Below are 20,142 nucleotides of genomic sequence, written 5' to 3'. Positions count from 1 at the left end.
TAAATACTATATAGGTTAACCTTTAGAAGAAAATAAAAACAGGAAAAATAGAAAAATAGATGTTGCTGTGAAACGAAAAATGAAATAAAATTTATTTTTATTGATACAAATTGATTTTAAATTTACACTTTAACAATGTTAACCTGGAACTCAAATCAAGAATTGTAATATTTTTAATATATAATCTGTATAATATTAACATTTCTGTAATGTACAAATATTTTTATTGCACAGAGTTTACGTGGGCGAGCATACAATGCTAACTATAAATAATTTTTATAAAAAAGTCAATATCTTTTACGTGTTGCAGAAAATGGATAGTAAATTAAGAACTATTATAATCAAGTCTTATTTTGATAGTAAAACAAAACAAATTGTCACCTTTCATTATCAAATACATATGTAAGTTTCCTATTTCCATCTCAAAGATAGATTATCAATTTCAACATCCAAAAATAAATATAACTTATAGGCTATAATTTTAATATTTTATTTATTTTTTATAAATTTATATAGACAATAGTATTAATTATTAATTGATACTGTATAAACTAGAATGTCAAGGAAAATAAAACGAGAAAATTAAATCAAGACAGAAGTAAATAAAGAAAGATTATTTATTTAATCTAAATTCAATTAACTTATTATTTATTTAATTTTGCAGCTCTTCCGATTTTTTCCGTGCAGCTTCAATTTCCCCTTCTGTTACAGTTGATTCTATGCCGCATTCAGTTTCTTCTTTTAAAATGAATGCCAATTTTTCAGCTTTTTCTCGGAAAAATTCTTTTTGTTTAATTTTAAGTTCAGCCTTGTACGCATCCAGTTTTTCTTGAACAAGATTATTGCAATGTTTTTCTGTTATTTGTCTCAGTGAATTTTTTCTTGAGACCATACCATTTATCCTATAATCGAGTAGAAAAAATGATATATATATATATATATCTTATAATACAAATTAAGTTACTTAATATAGCTATCAAGTCAGTCTATGTATTTTGTGCATATTTGAGATAAAAGAATATCATACAGTGGTTCTGGTTTATAAACAAGATTCAGCCGTTCAAGGATCCATTCAAATCGTTTGTAGTCCCATTTACGTAAATGTTTTAGGTGTTTCTTCCTTCTATCAATAAGTTCTTTTAAGAATACTTTTGTAAGTTTGTTTCTTGGGTTCTCTGCCATATATTCTTGAAGGTATAATATTTCACTTGTCATTGCTGCAACTGAAATAATTTATTTATTCATACAAATTCTTATTCATCCAATTTAGGGTTATCAAATATTCAACAAATAATACATTAAGACTGTACTGACTGATTCATTGCTTAAGATTAAAATAACTCATAAAATTAACAGATAGCTATATGTGTAAATAATTAGAAAAAACAAACAATATAACATCTAAATTTAAATAAAATGTATTTATTCAAGCTCACAAATGTTTCGGTAGATTGATGTAAGCTGTTATATTTATAAAGTTCACACAACACAAATAGCTAAAAAATTTTACAAGAAAATGCATCTTAAAGCAGGAATAATATAGTTCAATATTTGAAGATGTAAAAAACAAAATATTTAATAAAGAAATACTTAAATTTTGGTAGCAAAGCATTATTCGTCAATTTTTAAAAGTTAATGTATACGCATAGTTGTTTCGTAGACATAGTGCTAAGCAAGTTTGAGGTATATAAATTAACTTAATTTCCCTTCGGCAGCTTAATTGATTTATGCACTTCCAAGATAATTACTTTTTTAAACATAGTTATAAACAGAAACAATTTCTAACTTTTATGTGTAAATAGATGAATCAATGTAAAAACAATAAATTAACACTTTTACTGAGAAAGTTACTTGAAAAAAATGTTATTGTCACATATGCTTTACAAATATTTTACAAAAATAAACTTACTCTTGGATTCTGCAGAACCTCGATCACAAATATGTCGTTTTACAAGTCCTATTATTTTTTCTCTTTGGACATTTCTGCTTTCTCTCTTAGGTTGAAATCCCAAACTGAATACTTTTTTTACCAAACTATTTGCACTACACAATATACAGGATTAATTAATTATTTATATTATTAATATTTTAATAAGAAATAATAACAATTAATGTGCAAAACATAAAAATAAATAATAAATACATTAACGCATTAGGTAGCAATGTGTTAGAATAACATGTATAATAAAAGAGAACCAATTTTTGAGAGAACTATTAAGGGTAATAAGAAATTCTTTTTTATATAACGTTTTTTTAAAATGTTAGCATTTATTAAAATACACTAAACATTGATATAAAAAGTTTCATTCTATATATGCATTAAATTACTTCACTTTTTATTTATTTTTTTTTTTTGAATCAGAGTATAACAAAGTGAGATTCTTTAGATATTCTTACATTCTCTGTAAAGTGAATAGAGTCAAAAAGAAATCTACTTACTCTTCCCATTCTTTTGAGTGCTCGTAATGAAGTAGATAATCAGTTGGTTGCAAATTTAGATTTATACCCAAATCGCCGCTTTGCCCGGCCTGTATTTCAGGAATCCTCTGTGGTCTAACCCACTTAATCTTAAGAACATCTTCGATTGTTTTCATATCACGACTCACATAACCTCCTAACTTAAAAATATTATTTACTTTTGTGTAGGGTAACCTACAAGAAATCATTGCTACATTTGTTTTAATTAAGAAACGCTGAAGATACATAAATGAATTAAATGAAGTTTAAAGTTAGAAAAATGTCTATTGCACTATGTACAAATACAGTGCACTACATACATGTAAGATATATGCCTAATGGGAAGTTTTCATGTAAACAAATGTCAAGTGTAATGAAAATATCTAGTTTACATTTGTCAGCATAAGGACATGTTGCCTAATTGTTAATTGGTTGTATTAATTGTTAATTTTTATTATAAGAATTTAAATATTCCACTAACAAAAATGTGTGTGTATTTAATCAAATCTAAATCAATCAAATAATAATCAATTATATATAGGATAATTATAGATACAATATATATAATTTTTTTATCATTGTTTAATCTTATTCATGTATTTGTTAACATATTATTTTATATTTAAAAAATCTGTTTCTCTGTTACTGTCGATTGCCTTCGTGAGTACAACAACGCAGTTTTATCAACTTTAGTAGTTTAATATAGTTCCTATAATCACCGTTCTTGAACAAAGAGATTGTTCCTGAACTATTGATATTTTTCGTAGCTAGTGTAACATTAACATCCGTAAAATAAAATGTTTGTATTTCGTCTGCGGATATGACACAAAAAGGGTAAAGCAGATCGTGAGCTTCCTAATCGTGTAATACAAACTTCCGTTGGATGGCAGGTGCATTCCTTTACTTTGTTTATTTTACAAGTTAACTTATATCTTTATTTTCATGATATATTGTCAGCGATTACTCAATATTAAAATTAAACTTTAACTAAAACTTAAAGAAAAAAAGAATTATAAATACATAGTTATTAGTTAACATTATAAATACATAGATTGTAAGTTATTAATTCGATAAAGAAATGAAAATCTATAAATAAGGTTAGATAAAACAAAGAATTGATTCTGGAATATTTAATTACAAACATTTCTAAATATTTAAAACATTTGAATGACTAACTACTTCTTTTTGTAATTAATACTGAATATATGTCCATTAACTGATATCCTACAGATCTTAATTTCAAATTACTATGCATCAATTGTTACGTGGCAAAATTAATTATACAAAGAACGACGACTTGGGAAAGTGGTTTATTATCGGTGCAACCATAAAAAAACAATGCTGCCGCAAATCTGTCCGTCGCGTTGGTTGCACCCCGGGGAATTCCTAAATCGCTATTCGGCCTTACCTGGGCGTTCATGTGTAACATACGTAAGCAGGAATCTTCCCTTTTCCTTATATGGTCAGGCAACCCCTGCTCACTCCATAACCTCCAATCTCGTATTGTTTTTTCTTATCTACCATGTTCCACACCACTAGTCAAAACCATAAAAATGTCATGGTACAAGAAAACAAATAGAAAACACCCAGATTTAAACATAAAAAAATACTAGACTGCACGCCGTCGACACGAAGGTTCATGGAAAATTATATACGTGGAAATATATATCTCGAAATGTTAAAGAAAATATATATATATATATGGAAAATTATGAAAAGATTTAATTTTTTGAATAGTTCTTGAATAAATTCTTGAAGAAAGTTCTTCCTTTTATGGTAATACAAGTACTTGTACACTTCCTTAACTCATTATGATAGACATAATTGCAGTGGTTAGTAAAAATTGGTGGCGAGTTGAAAATAACCTCAAGGATGCGGGCCTTGTTTACAGGTGGCGAAATTGTGTCGTTTGGTTTGTAAAGAGTAGGCTGTAAATGATTTGTCACGAGAATAACAAATTAAATAATAATTGTCGGTAATTGAAAAGAAGTCTGCTTAGGAACGTTTCAAACACATCATTAATACATGTTTCAAATAAGATTCACTTTCTTAGCCAGTTAGATTATTTACATAAATGCTCGTTCCTTGCGTAACATCAAAGCAATTTTCAGTAAGTACGAAGGCAACCCATCGCAATCCTACAAACTTGATGACACTCGGATGGTATACGTATTATACAGAAATTACATAGGTGCACGCTTACCCCCAAGGTTTAGGGAGCTTGGGGGGTCTAATACAAAAATTATTCGTGAAACCACAGTCAGCTGACTGTTCTTATTTATGAGGTTCTTTTGCAACCGTCTCTACATTTTTCGCTTGTTAGAATCTTTTCGTGCTCGAAAGAATAAACAATTAGGTTTTATGCTTGAGAGAACATTCGAAGCAGATTATGGAGCAACAATACTTTTATGACGAATTATACAGAATAAATATCTTTGGCATCAAAAGTGGCATTTTACAAACAGAATTCCCAACTATAATTCCTTCTTAGGTTAAATATCACATTTATTTAACAATTTATATAGCATAAATCTTTTTAAGAACCTCAAGTGGGGGATAACTCTATCAAAAGTGTTCGAAAATAAAGGAAATTCTTTCTTATTAATTTACAGACCTCCAGAAACTGTATAACTTTTATTGTAACATTTTTAAATATCTTTTGTAACTTAAGAATTACATAGACATAGATAAAATGGGTGATTCTGATATAATACATACGAGATGCTTCCTCCCTTCGAATCAAAAACTAATAGCAACGAAATGTGACATAGTTTTTAGGTTGGACCAATAAATATTTGTGTAAAGTTTCGTTAAAATCAGCGTCTGACAATGTGTTCCCTTGTTAGTGAAATTTTCGAAACTATCGTCCGTCAACAAACGTACCTAACTTTCCTCATATGATTAACCCACTGAAGGCAGATTTGAATGCTTCACTGTTGTTGCAGCAATCGAATCCGTACAAATGACAATGAGATTGGGGAGGGAATAGATAGTAAATAAATGAGTAATATCTAAATAGAAAAGACTTTCGACACTTTCGATCGAACAAATGAACAGATAAACACTTATGTTACATAGACTGCAACGCAATAAGTAGACAATACTTGAATAACTGATTCAGCAACTGAAAATAATGAAAATACGAAATAACGGTACATAAAACACTACATTTTGTGAAATATAAAACAAGGTGAAATATAACATAACCCTCTGAAGTATTGCCCACTAATTATGTTATACCCTGTATAAGATCATTGTAGATGATGAACTGTAGTCCATGGATGATTTCTTGATCTTGGATCGATCGAGTAAAATATCTGCTATCCGAACAGAAGTTTAGCTTTGTAATTTCATAAAACACGTAAATATTTACATACGTTATTTTCGGTGATAATTTTGTTTAGGTTTTCGTATTATTTTCATAAATATCCAACCTATGCAATTTGCACGCCGCAGCGCGACATTATTGCGTCGTGCTACGGCCACGAAAACAGAAAACACGTCGGCAAATTATCCGGACAATTACCTCGCAAGACAGGAGAAAATCGAGGAGGCGCTGGTGAACTTAAAGAGTGCAAGGGAAAACTTGGCTTCCATATCGGGCGAAATTGTATTGTTTAACGTAAATTATGTCATATCGTACTGTTTTCTTGCAAACTAGCAGCATCCAGTTAAAAACCTTTCACTCGCGTCCAATCGTTCGTTCTTAAAAAATTTATTTACATTTCACCGCGTAAATCTTTCAAGTGAATACTTTTACTAAAGCTTCACTTACTGATCTCATTTAAGTATGGTTATTAGAAAAGTATTTGCGATACGCACAGTTACCTACTTTAATTGATGGTTGTATATGATTTTTGTGTTTCAGAAATTTTTGTTCATTTCGTCGAACACTGATTACACTTTGCGAGCCTAAAAAATTAAACACTCTCCCTCTGATACCCCAAGATCATCATCTTTTAAAGAGTGTTTTGTATACTTTTTTCTTACGATTCAGAAATGATAAGCAGCATGGAGAGGTATAAACAGGGTTTTACATTTCAGAGGTTATGATGTGACCACGTGTTGTAACACACCACTAGTGTGTGTCTGGTAAGTGATATAATACGTTTGAAGGTTCATACGGCCACGTGCTCTCATGTGAGTGACAATAATATATTTCCGCCTTCACTGTGAACTCTATCAGCTAACCGGAGACGAAACGGTTAAATGCATACGATGAACGAGGGAATTGGTGCGCATGCGCGTCTGCGTGATTCTGAATACTCCAATGGTGAAATTTCTCGATCAGAGAACGGTAAATCAAAGATTAAGAAAACTGTATTACGTAAGGGGAACACGGTGTCCGTACGTTTATCAGAAACGAGACATCTCACAACTCGTGAAAAGTATTGTGTGTACGAGTACTGTGGATGGGAAAAAAGACTTTCGTTCGTATACTCGTACGAATCTCATTAAAAAGTGTTTCACTCGCACGCACGAAACGGAGCGGAAGAGAATCTTAACGAAAATATTCTCGTAATTTCGATTCTTCTTTAAGGGAACCTTATTAACCTTTTATGCAATTATATTGTTACGGTGCGTATCGAATCTGTTCAATTTTGGCGGATTGTATAATGCATTATCTTGATAGTTTATCTTACTTATATGTACTTACCAATGAGTTTTGTTTTTCAAACGAAGCTCGTCTAAATATTTGCACTTAAGCGTGACCTACTCGAATCGGTAATTGTTTATTCAACTTTTTTTTCAAATTCTATTTTGAGCGAGTATAGAAACGATTGTATATGATTTAAAAGATAATAAGACAAATTTAATTTTGAACAAATTTATTTCACGAGGTATGTATGTACAAGTATAGAATACACTTACTTAACACTAGGAAATAGCAAATTAATTTATGAGTATCGCTAATTCTCTATTTTAATAACTATCATCGAATATTGCGGGAAAAAGCACCGTTAATAATTGAGTCATTTTAAAAAGAAGTTTAAAAAAGGTCAAATTGACCTTTGACATGTCTGAAATTTACTATATTCCCAGGTTTACAGAGAACAGCTTAATTTCACTGATAATTTAGAACAAACGAAAAAAAGTAACGTCTACACGCTATCATTTTAATTATTGGTTCGAAAAATATTTTATACTGTTAACAAAAACTACTAAAAGAAAATGATACATATGCAGAGAAATTATACACATTTGAATTTATTAACGTTTTCTACGATGCACGAAAAACAATTTTAATTATCACTACCGCCACGAAACTGAAAAAAAAAAAAAACGAAAGTACTATCGCTTTAAATACTTTTCTCGAAAAGAAATCATTTGCTTCCTACTTTATTGGTTTCCATTTTCCGTATTTATTCGATGAAATTATACTTGTGTAATTAACTTTTTTTTTTAATTTTAGAACATGTATTTTAATTAAGTAAGATTCAAAATAGTTTTTAGTCATGAATATAATTAAATATGATATTTAAAACATAGATAATTTTATCAAATTTTTATACTTATTGAATTTCGTCGAGTTTTAAAACTTAAAGATCGAAATCTACAACTAGCGCCACTAGATGGTAATTAACTTAACCTCTCCAGGGACAAACTATTTTGAAGTAAATAAGAAGTTTCTTATTTACCCATGACAAGTGTCAATTTTGTAACTGTCTTCCATGTTGTTTCACTGGAAAATTTAATTAGAAGTATTTATTCATAGTTTTAGCGGTTACCTTTTTCATAATAAAAAATCTTAAAAAACTCAAAAATTAAGCGTACATACATATATCTGTAACCTTGAAAAGGTTTAACATTTTTTAAAATATATTCCTATATATTTTATATTCATTACGAACACCTAATTGCGTTCAAGATTGATGAGACTTACTGATGAGTCCACTAGCAACAAGACAACAAATCCACTAAGACAAAATATCATTTCTTAAAAGACGAATTAGTCCCGAGACTCGAAGAAGTTAAATTTGTAATTGTAATTTTTAAGTAAATTATTCTACATTTTTAATCGAATCGATTACATTTCAAATATCATATTTAATCTTTTAATATTCCAAAATTACATAATTTGTTTAATTCGAACAAAAATTAAAATTCTGTTGAAGCGTTCGTGAAGTGTTTGCAGAACTTTCAGGCATAACTAGTATCGTAGTGTAATCTGCAAATATTGAAAGTGCAAACGTAGCAATTAGAAATTAAAAACTTGTGCAGGATGTTTTAAGACCGTGGGGTTCTAATTAACTAATAACTGCTCGTAACTCGAGTAATCAGCAAAGAAATTGGTACACTTGCATCTTGAATGTTAGCGTGATCGATACGATAGTAAATGTACTGGATGTATATATATACTTACTCCGGAAAAATACAAGCAACAGGTTATCGGAATATGATCGCACTTTGCACAAGTCTTGGCAAAAAAGGTAATTGAAACATTGCAGATGGAAAGGGAGGTTCTCTGCAGGAGGAGATTGAAACTTTCGCCTCATACTCGAGTCTTGCATCACATGGATAGTCCTGCACATTGACGTTTTAGGGTCAGATAGGAGAGACCATAGAAACTCAAACGAACATCCTTATATAGTCAATTGATTTATTTCCATTTGGTCGATCAACCACGAATAACCTGACTTCGAAATAATTAGTGTATCTATTATAAAAGAAAACACATAGCTCCATCTGCGAAAATCTTTGACGAAGAAACTTGGGTTAATATTTAAATAACATTAATTTAAATAAAATTAATCTTAATAGAAGAGTATTAATATAATATAAATATATTATACTTACATCATGAGTAATTAATTTTATTAATAATATAAATTTCCTCAAATAAATTCTTTGGAATTAAAGTAGGTATATTAGAGAAACATAATATATATTATAATAAATGTATTTATTAAATGACCCCCAGTAAATTCTATAATTTTATAAAATCAAATACAATTTTTTTTTATAATTTAACGTGTACCTACTGCTGCATATTTCCGTTGCTTTAATAATGTTTGTGTATTCATTGAAATCCTAGAAAAATTTTTGTCTATTTGGAAATTCAATGATCAGCTAATCAGTACCGTTTTATCCAAACAAGCAATGATGGTTGCTCAAGTTGGTCGTTCTCGGTATTAGATCGATTGTTACACCATTTTCGGAATCAGGAATCGTTTTTGAAAGGATCCTTTCTCTTCCAACTTTTTATCCGAAGCGGATGATCGGGCTGAATTGAAACTCGTTTTCGATGAGGAGAAAGGACACATACTGAACGCGTTTTCATTGCCCCAAGCCATTCAAAAAAGATTCCACAGATCAATCGGAAATTATTGGTTTGAATAAAACAATACATTGAATTTAATTCGATTATTATATTACCACGAAATGTATGTTCTTTAATTGACGCGTGTAACCTTTCGAATAGGGTTCTTTAATATATAAGATATTTAATGTTGGAAATATATCGTTGTACCAATTTTAGTGGAATACCCTGTATACACTATCGTTCAACCAGAGCAAACCAGCAAACAGATCATGTGTTCTGTACAAGAAAAATTAAAATTTTGTAAAAATAATAATTGAATTTTTACTCTTTTATCGATCGTAGGTCCGTACAACAAGCGATCAAATACTTTTGAGCGGTAGTATATATTTATTGTAAAAAAAAAGGTCATTTTCGGGTTAATTGAATCGAGTAATTTTTGTTTAAAATCGAGTTGTTTATTACAAATGTGATGTAAGTGTATTTATGTTTACTTTGAGATATAAAAGATATTGCATTTTTAATGGGTTAAGAAATGTTGATAAGTGTTCATTGGTTGGCAGTATGCTTCTAATAATCGAAGATAAGTAAATTTATCAGGTGCTTAGATAAAATAGATATGATCTGAAGAAAAATTTGTTTTTGATGGCCAGAAATAAATTTACACCAATTTCCTATATATCTAATTTCGAAAGTGTGGACTTGCATAAATGTTTTCTCTAAGGCAGGAAAAGAGCTACGTAACTCATTACGTCTTTTGAGCGGCAGTTGAATTCCTTCGAGCAACTAGATGTGTGAGAAAACAGGTATCTAAAAACAATAAATGTAATATGTTTATTTGAGTGGAATGATTTTTGTGTATATATAACAATAAAAAAATAACATTGTTATTGTACGAGTATAAGAACATTCGTGTTCGTGAACTGACACCACTTTCGCAATGAATGCTTTTCTATTATGTATAATTCTGTTTAACAAGTGAATTTCAGTTAACGCATTTTTATAACAAAATACATAATTGAGACAAAGAATAATTTAGAATACATATATTGTGAGAAAGTAGAAGAGATAGTCTCTTAACAACGAGTGAAATTAAAGGAAGTTGGTAACAGTGATCGTACACGGTGAAGATAAACGGTGTAAGTGCAACTTTTTTTCACTGGATAAATTATCTCGATTATTACATAAAACTCGAGCAATGTATAAAAATTCTCTATTATCTTCTTCCGTATAAACTTCATGCAACAAAGAATTCAAATTCACATTCTTCTCGTGAATAAATTTCATGTAGTAAAGAGTTCAAATTTACATTCTTCTCGTGGATAAACTTCGTGCAATAAAAAGTTCATATTTATGAGTTCATTTCAGATATAATATTGACGCAGGTATCGTGAGCGATGATTACACAAAAATGATTTATTATCGGAAATAAGTATCGAAAGATACTCCGAAACCTACGATCAGAACTGGAATAATTTAATGTTCGTTGAAGTGTTACCGTTTGTTTGTTAACATAGCGTTAAGTAACATTCTGTCGCATCGATTTACGTCTTCTATTGAAAGTGGTGATGCATTCTTTTACTTGCGGTCATTTCTCCAGGTATATCAAGGCAAAAAGTTGACACGAACCGATTACAGGATCAGCATGCTTGTTACTCCATTACTTTCTTATGCGAAGAGAAAAACAATAGAATAATTTCTTAGCACGAAACTAATAACAAAGTAACACAAATATTAAAATAGTAAGATTAAAAATGAATATAAAGAAACCATGCGTTTAAAACTTTGTGGCTCATATCAGAATTGGTATGGTATGAAATTATAGTATTTCCATGCTAACTGTTGAGTTACGAAAAGAAAGCTTTCATCAAAGCTTTTTTCATCTTAGGACGAGTTATGTATAAGGTAAACACACAGAATATGCAACACTGTAGATTTCAACAGATAAATAACAAATTCCATCAGCCACAGTACGAATCACTTTCTTACAGACAAAAAGCAGCCATATTAAGTTTTAAACTTCGGTTGAAAATCCGTTGAAAGAGATATACTTTTATATTTAAAGATGCTCGAAACGAAAGGCAGGTCAATAATTGATTTTTCTGTGATACATTTATAAAAATAAAAAAATACTATGCACATAGAAAATACTTTAATTTTAATGTATCTAGTAAGATTGCAGCACTACAATTCTAGTCCAGTGTGTATATGTCCCAATCATCACCGGTTGATTTGAATTTTGCGCCATTTTTCAAACGTCAAACCGATTAACCTGAAACTTGACACATATTATCTAAACAGATGGGAAATTAATCATGGAAAAGTACACAGTATTATGAAAAATTTTTGAAAAAGATTGGTAGTCTGTAAATATATCTTATTCCATTATTAACTCCCAAGTTTGTATTTTTAAATAAAAATACAAACATCAAGATTACTTAAACCGTTTGAGTTTTATTAAAAAAATAAATCGACCGATGATGATTGGAGCACCCTCTGTATGCTAAGAAACCAAAATATGACTAATTTTGACTATATAAATATCTTAAATTTTGAAAAGAATTAAATAAAAGACCTGTTTCGCTGAAAAAATAACACTAAAGTCGCAACAATGTACAAAGGTAAGTTCTAATCGAATATAAAAGGACTAAAAAAGTACCAACTTGTTTCACTTCGCTGTGCAAATGTTTTTCAGATGGAAGTGATCGCAAGAAACGGTAAGAGAAGACAGAAGTGGGTTCATTCTTCACCGACGTTCACCGTCCTACCTGTTCGTCTCCCACCTGGTCTTTACGCTAGAACTCTTCCCCAGCTGGGGAAGTAAAACTCTCGGACGTTTTCCGATCTCCAACAGTTCCGAACCCGTCCTTGTCAACGTGCAAAGTTGTCAGCCAACAAATACCTAACGCGTTCTTGCTATTACCCCCTTGTATTCCACCTCTGCGAGGGAAATCCCCCTAAATAATAAAACACGTTGAAAAAAGAAAGGTTCTCCTAAACGAAGAATACTCCAATTCCTAAACGTTTTCATCCTGGGTGGATATCTCGAGATTCGTCGCTCGAGACACATCGAAAACACCTTCGAAGGGTTACTATTTGATAACAGTGTAATCATTCGTTCCAATCGGGCGAGTTCAAAGGTTCAACTTTACGTTTATATCGATCAAGTAACGCAGTGGGGTTCGATGTTCCGGTGGCGAAGTTTATAGAAGAACCGATAGTTGTTCCGCGTTTGAGTGTGAGCAATTGAGCAAGAATCGAGGAAGAGGATCGCTGACGCAATGAGACGGAAGAGTGCACTGTGCTTCCTGTGGATCGCGTTGATCTTGAAGATAGAGGTTTTCGTTGCTGCTGAAGCTGATCCAGCGACTCTGTCCGGTGCTGATTTAACGCATTTTCAACAGGTAAAGGAAACGCTGCTCCCTTTTTATATTTTCTCAGTATTGTGCGAGTATTACTCACAATCAGTATTGTGGAGCGAGAGCGCAGTGTTTCTGCAGGTCCCGGAACGACAGGCGTCGTTTGAGAATTGTTGTTTAAATGGTGATATTTATTAGTGCTCTGACAATGAAGACATTTTTAAGGTAAATTATCAACACATCCTTATGGATATTTTTGGCCCACCTTCGAGTAAATAAAGCATTTCATGGGGAGGGAGTACAAACTTTATTTACTTTGTTTTATAATAATAATAGTTTGTATTATATTTAAATTCTTAAGGAACGAGTCACCAATTGTGTAATAAAAGAATGTTCCATTTCGAACATTTATCTATAGGATTGAAGCAGAGTTATTTGTAATTGATGTGTCTAAAATAATAATTACAATGTTACTCATATCGGTAAACTTAACCTTATCGCTTGAAGGGTGGCTATTAGGCGCAACCGATATCAAGCATTCTACTTCGAGTTAGGCACTCCATTGAGTAGCTTATTTTCTTTAACCTGCGAACATGAACCTGGATTGCACATTAAGGAATGTTTTACGAAATACCACACATCGGTCAAATATAACTAACCTATTAAGTATCATTATCGAAATTATATTATTTTTAAAATGAACAAAGATTGCTTTCGAATGATACGGAGTTTATTATTTGCATATTATTATCGCATTTAAAGTACGACATTGAAATCTTTCGAGCAAACAATATCCAGCATAAGTTGGAATCACCGCTAAACAATTGGAGCAATAAGAATTATAGTATACGGTTCACAAAACGTAATAAAATACAATTTTACCAAACTATTAAGAATTACACGAATAAATTGAAAATAAAAATCACAGGGTTTGGATTAATTTTCAAAATTGAATCTGCATTTCCAAACTGCCCCAACAGCCAAATAGTTCATGCGCACAAGGGTTAAATGAAACAAAAAATTGTATTGGGTACGATTAAATATTGAAAAATAATTCTTGTAATGTCTTTACTGAGTTCTTTAATTGTCATTTATATTGTACCGTATCATTGCTGTAAACGTTGTTAAAACTTGTTTGCTTAACACTGATCCTGTGTAATCATTCAATAGCCATGTTCATTGAACATGTTCGTTAGACACGATTGTACAGCTCAATTGAGCACCTATGAAGAGTAAAAAGGCTGGTTGAATGTTTATTTCGAGTAATGTTCGCTTGGAAAGAAATTTCAACCGATAAAAATTCTATTAACAATTGCTCAGTAACACAAGAGCAACTGATGTCCTTTTTCCACGATTGTGTAAAGTTTCCTCTGAGCGAGTACAATGCGTGGGAGAATCACTTTCGAATTAAACACGTAAGAATGCCAAATACAAAAGTATCTCGATTCAAGACTTGTGGAGATCGTTCGACAAAGGAGCGACTCTCCTGGTAATTTGAATATCGCTGTCAGAAATTACCATTCGAACCGGAATCGAGATGTCGCTAACCGTATTCTCGATGTAGTCGAGTGTTAGGGAAAGTAATTTTGAAGATGAATCACCTCTCAACCACTTTCAACATTACGAAAGTGCATAGTAATTTGATGAAAATGTAAAAGTCGAATAAAAAAAAAAAAGAAATACGCCAAAGTTTAATCTTAAGACTCTTAAATAGACATACAGAAATGTTAATTTGTTACAGCAATGAAATTTGGTAAAAATTGAAATTACTCTTATTGAAAGTACACATTGATTTGTTCTATCGTTAGTAGCGAAACATTGAAAAAGTAACTAAAATCTAAAGAGATTAAAAATTTGGAATAGCTGAAATTTGTTGTACACTCTTATCAAGATTATTTTCTATAATATTGTCATTACTTTTCAGTCTGTTCCTCTTATATGGAATAAAAGGTAGCAAATTTTATTGAATTATTGATTTGCAATGTGATACAAGGATAGTCCAATAATACTCCATACAAGAATGAATCTTTCATTAAACAGTATTAAATAAATTTGGTTTCATGGAATTTAATTATCAAAGAAATTTAACTAAAATATATTTCAATAATAATAAATTAAGTCTGCTCCAGGGGATCTAGGAAAGTAGAGTTTGAGGAATGTTCTAGTAATTGATAACTTCCGGGTTCGATTCCTGGCGAGTGAAAATTCCTTTTAAGTACCAATCCTGACCACTCGGAAAAGGACTTATTAAACAATTAGACATCGATCATTGCTTTGGATTTCCACGTAGCGCGTTCCAACGTGCAATTAGATCTGTTTCTAGATTTCCTCGGCGTGGCTGTAAAATGTACAACGTGTTGCACGTATTTGCAATAGATATGCAGATTTGATGAAATTACTCCGCCTGACTCTCGCACCTGACGTAATCAGACCATAGTACATAAACCCTTTCGCATGGCGGGCATAGCTATCTTTCCTGACAATCGTGCACAAGTTTCACTGGTAAAGTGGTGTACCAGCAAAAAATCTAAGGCTTACACTTAATTGTGCTCGGTCTGTTAACGCGCGACTTCCTTGCTTGTATTCATCTGCATCGTTTCTGATCCCCCGTGATCCTTCGTGATTTCGATTTCACTCGCACGTTTCCGTACTCTTAATACTTTCACAGTACGGTGTGCTCTCAAAGTTTCAAATCTGAATTGGGCCAATTGTTTTATAATATCTTACACGTTAGAAATATTGAAATCTGTTCGTTACTTTGTGGAGCAAAAGCTTAAATCATCTTCGAGGTGATTCAATTCTAAAAATATATATGGCTACTGTTTTTCTTTTTCTTCTATCCAGATCTAACAGGTGAGATTTAACCGGACCAAAGTCAGTATTGTTGACTAGAATCGAACCTACTTCGACATCGTCGGCATCTAATTTATTCTTGTCAGATCTAATCTAGTATGGTGGAAGTAACGGGTCTAATTAAACCCAGACCTAACCTACCACCGTATACACGCTTGCTGAAATCCAACTTATTCTTATCAAACCTAATCTAGTCTGAAACTAGTATCCTGAAGTAACTTCTACTGAAAGTAATGGGTGAAAATAGACCTAGACATAATTTACCACCGAATCTATAGTTGTTGATCCAACCCAAACTGTACACATTTTATTGTCAGATAAGTTTCGAATTCGCTCAGAACTGTTCGAAACATTGAAGAACTGCCAAGACTTCAGTCACTGCGTAACTTTAATAATATTCGAAGAAATTCGATATGAAAAATTGCTGAATCAATGGACAATTTACGTGATAATGGCTCGAGTGCCTATCGTTGAAGATACAGCACTTGTTCTATCTTCAAGAGAAATCTAGCAGTTGGAAGGAGATGCTGCGAAAGAGATATGGAACACTGATATTGAACGAGACAAAGATAGAGAAACGTAATATGTGTATAGGAAGATATTTGCGAGAGCAGGCAAAAGAAAGGTTAGAAGTCACTCTGTTAGTGGGTGAACATCTTGGTCCTACTTTCGTACGCTGTCATTCACGTACTCACTTGTTTCGCGATATTCCTACGACGTGTACGAACACATGACAAATGCGAAGAGGATTATTATGATTAGCGGGCTGCAGAGGAAAGAAAGGAGACACATGACAATTACGTTGAATCAACTGACAGTCGTTACGTGTTTAAACAAACGGACTGGGAACAACACAACCGATGTTTAAATTAGAAAACGTTAACCTCTTTAAGAATTCTGGCACGCACGTGTAGGTTTTAAATTATTCTTAATACGGAAATAACGTAAAAATTGTGAAGAAATATTCATAATTAAATTTCTTAATAATATTATACAATATCGTCCCAAGTTTAATAAATATTATGAGCTAGTATCGATTTGAATTTTGATTTGCTTCGAGCAAGATAATTCGTTTCTAAAGAGGTTATGTATCACAGATCGTTTCTAATCAAGAAATAGTATCTTTTACTCAAGTTATGTCCCAAGTTTGATAAATATTATGAACTAGTATCGATTTGAATTTTGATTTGCTTCGAGCAAGATAATTCGTTTCTAAAGAGGTTATGTATCACAGATCGTTTCTAATCAAGAAATAGTATCTTTTACTCAAATTTGGTCCCAAGTTTGATAAATATTATGGACTAGTATCGATTTGAATTTTAATTTGCTTTGAGCAAGATACTTCGTTTTTAAAGAGGTTATGTATCTCGCATCATTTCTAATCAAAACATAGTATGTTTTACCATTGATATATACTGATGTACATACATACAGTGCTGGACGAAAGTATTGGCACAGCATCATTGTTCTGATACAAGTGCTTATAACTATGAAACAAATTGATAAAAAGGAGAAATTTTTTAATACATTTATTTATTTATTATTCTAGATTATTATTTAACAGAAACAGTAATATAAATAAAGTGATATGCGAAATAATAACAAAAACATATTTATTGAGCGTTTTAAGCGTGGACAAAAGTATTGGCACATTATACAAAATTTAGTGTAGTTGTATCTCTCGGAAAAAAATCCGATTGTCACTTGATGGTATAGGTAGGGGATTCCCTGATAGTCATTTTTTCTAACAGTCATCCTTAAGTTCAGTCGATTAGCAACATAGGAAATATAACAAGCAACAATGTCAAGAAGAGGGAAAGAAACTACAAGTGAAGAGAGAAAAATAATATTAAATTTGCACAAAATGCGAAAATCTTATAGTGAAATAGCAAAAAGTGTTAATAGAAGTCGATTCACTATTAGAAGTGTCGTAAAACGATTTGAGAATCAATCAGATTTCAAAAGTAGGAATCGAAGTGGACGTCCCTCAAAGTTAACAGTTAGAGAAAAACGGAAAATTGTAAAGGAAGTGAAAATAAATTGTAAATTAAACTCATCGCAACTTAGAGCAAAGTTAAATGAAGAAAATCAAAAAGAAGTAAGTTCGAAAACTATACTGAGAGTGTTAAAAGATGCGGGATATTCTGCGTGTGTCGCAAGAAGGAAACCATACATATCCAAGAAGAATCGGAAGATGAGAAAAGAATTTGCAAAAGAATTTATAAAAAAGGATCCCACATTCTGGAATAACGTATTATTTTCAGATGAAAGTAAATTTAATATATTTAAATCAGATGGCAGAGTATTAGTTTGGAGAAAGCCAAATACGGAAATGGATCCACAACATTTACAAGCCACTGTGAAACATGGAGGAGGTGGAGTCATGGTATGGGGTTCCATTGCAGCGTCTGGGGTTGGCGAATTAGTATTCATAGATGAGATTATGGACAAATATGTATATTTAAATATATTAAAGGAAAACTTATTTAAAAGTGCTAATAAATTAAATCTCCCGCGTGATTTTTATTTTCAACAAGACCATGATCCAAAACATACTGCCTATATTGTACGACAATGGATCGTTTACAATACCGCACACACGTTAAATACCCCACCCCAGAGTCCAGACATGAATCCCATCGAACATGTTTGGAATGAATTAGAAAAAAGAATTAGAAAATATAATATAACAAACAAAAACCAATTAAAAGCTATTATTTTACAAGAATGGAACAATATAGAGCCGGATTTTACAAAAAAATTGGTAACTTCAATGCCAAAACGATTGAAGGAAGTTATCATGAGGAATGGAGGGCCAACCAAATATTAATTTTTAATTTCTAAGTACTTTCAATCATTTGTGCCAATACTTTTGTCCACGCTTAAAACGCTCAATAAATATGTTTTTGTTATTATTTCGCATATCACTTTATTTATATTACTGTTTCTGTTAAATAATAATCTAGAATAATAAATAAATAAATGTATTAAAAAATTTCTCCTTTTTATCAATTTGTTTCATAGTTATAAGCACTTGTATCAGAACAATGATGCTGTGCCAATACTTTTGTCCAGCACTGTATATTAATACGTATCGATTGTGTAAAAACTGACCTTATTCTAACCCTACCTGAGAGCAAAACGTTTTCTCCACGTAAATGCAGATGTACTTATTTACATCATATATAACGTTGTACACGTTCGTGCAAATGATTACAACGTTCGTTTATTTAAAAATATTGTAGAAAGCATTTCTTGGCTGAATGTCTATTCGTTGTAAATTATCAACTTTTTTTTAACATCGTTTACAAAATCAATAAAAATATTTAGTCGTTTATCTACATTATTCGAAAAAAAGTTATACGTATAACGATTAACAAATACCGTATAATGTTTCATTCGTATGTTATAAATAAATGTTTCATTTGAATAAAACTTTTCGTGACTTACGAATAAATGTTTATCTAGCTAAAACGTTATTCGTTATTCCATGTTTAGATAAAAATATGTCCAACTCTGGTATTGTGAAATCCGTAATAAATAAATTATAATAAATATCGTAAAACGAGTTTCACTCGCACGGTAGGAAAAGAATTTTAATAACCATTTCCAACTTAATCGTTCGTAATGGCGGATGGAGACGAGGGCAATAGTGATTAAAGAAACCGGTGCAAGTCAATCGAAGATCCTTTCACTCTCGTTTACCCGGAATAAAGAAACGATGAATCGTCGTCTTCGAAACGAAGAGCACGCCGTGCATGGAAACGGAAGTATTAGTGACATCCTATCAGCATGGCTTCCGGTTTTTCTTTCTCGACGCTTACGTACATAACCTCCACGACGACCGAACTTTCGATTTCACGGATGCCAGAACAGTCTATAAAAACGTCCGCAAGAGAAATTATTCGAAAACGCGATCCTTGTTTCTCGCAATCCGCGTTCTCGACACGCGCAAGAGTGTCTGCAACATTTATCGTTGCATTTTATGAAAGTATTGCTCGATGGAGCGATAGATAAGAACCGGAAATGCGATCGTCTTAACCTCCTCGATACCGACAAACAGCTACAAATGGTTCAGCTCCGATTTAGATGAAACTTTACAGACCTATAGAACAACTAAAATTAATTCTTGTATCCATCTTGGAAAATTAAATCTCTGAAGCGTTAACTCAAAAATAATTAGAGATAGGAAAAAAAGTTTTAATAAAAAGT

The 20,142-nt window shown here is 31.6% G+C and overlaps 2 protein-coding genes across 2 annotated transcripts in view; one reads left to right on the top strand and one right to left on the bottom strand.

Moving 5' to 3' along the window:
* Positions 1–415: 415 nt before the first annotated feature.
* Bonsai (28S ribosomal protein S15, mitochondrial) lies at positions 416–2,796 on the bottom strand. Its single transcript, XM_076304203.1, has 4 exons — positions 2,440–2,796; positions 1,910–2,043; positions 1,028–1,223; positions 416–902 (listed from the first exon to the last, which is right to left on the bottom strand). Exons 1-4 carry the CDS (start codon positions 2,703–2,705, stop codon positions 653–655), a joined length of 846 nt encoding a protein of 281 aa, XP_076160318.1. The 5' UTR covers positions 2,706–2,796; the 3' UTR covers positions 416–652.
* A 10,203-nt stretch (positions 2,797–12,999) lies between these two features.
* LOC143155249 (uncharacterized) overlaps positions 13,000–20,142 on the top strand; it is a 33,610-nt gene continuing 26,467 nt past the window's right edge. The window contains exon 1 of the mRNA XM_076327731.1: positions 13,000–13,122. Coding sequence (XP_076183846.1) covers positions 13,000–13,122 — 123 coding nt within the window. The remainder of the gene's footprint in view (positions 13,123–20,142) is intronic.

This window comes from Ptiloglossa arizonensis, chromosome 2 (assembly GCF_051014685.1).
Source record: "Ptiloglossa arizonensis isolate GNS036 chromosome 2, iyPtiAriz1_principal, whole genome shotgun sequence".
Taxonomy (NCBI): domain Eukaryota; kingdom Metazoa; phylum Arthropoda; class Insecta; order Hymenoptera; family Colletidae; genus Ptiloglossa; species Ptiloglossa arizonensis.
This window is presented reverse-complemented; position numbering and strand designations above follow the sequence as displayed.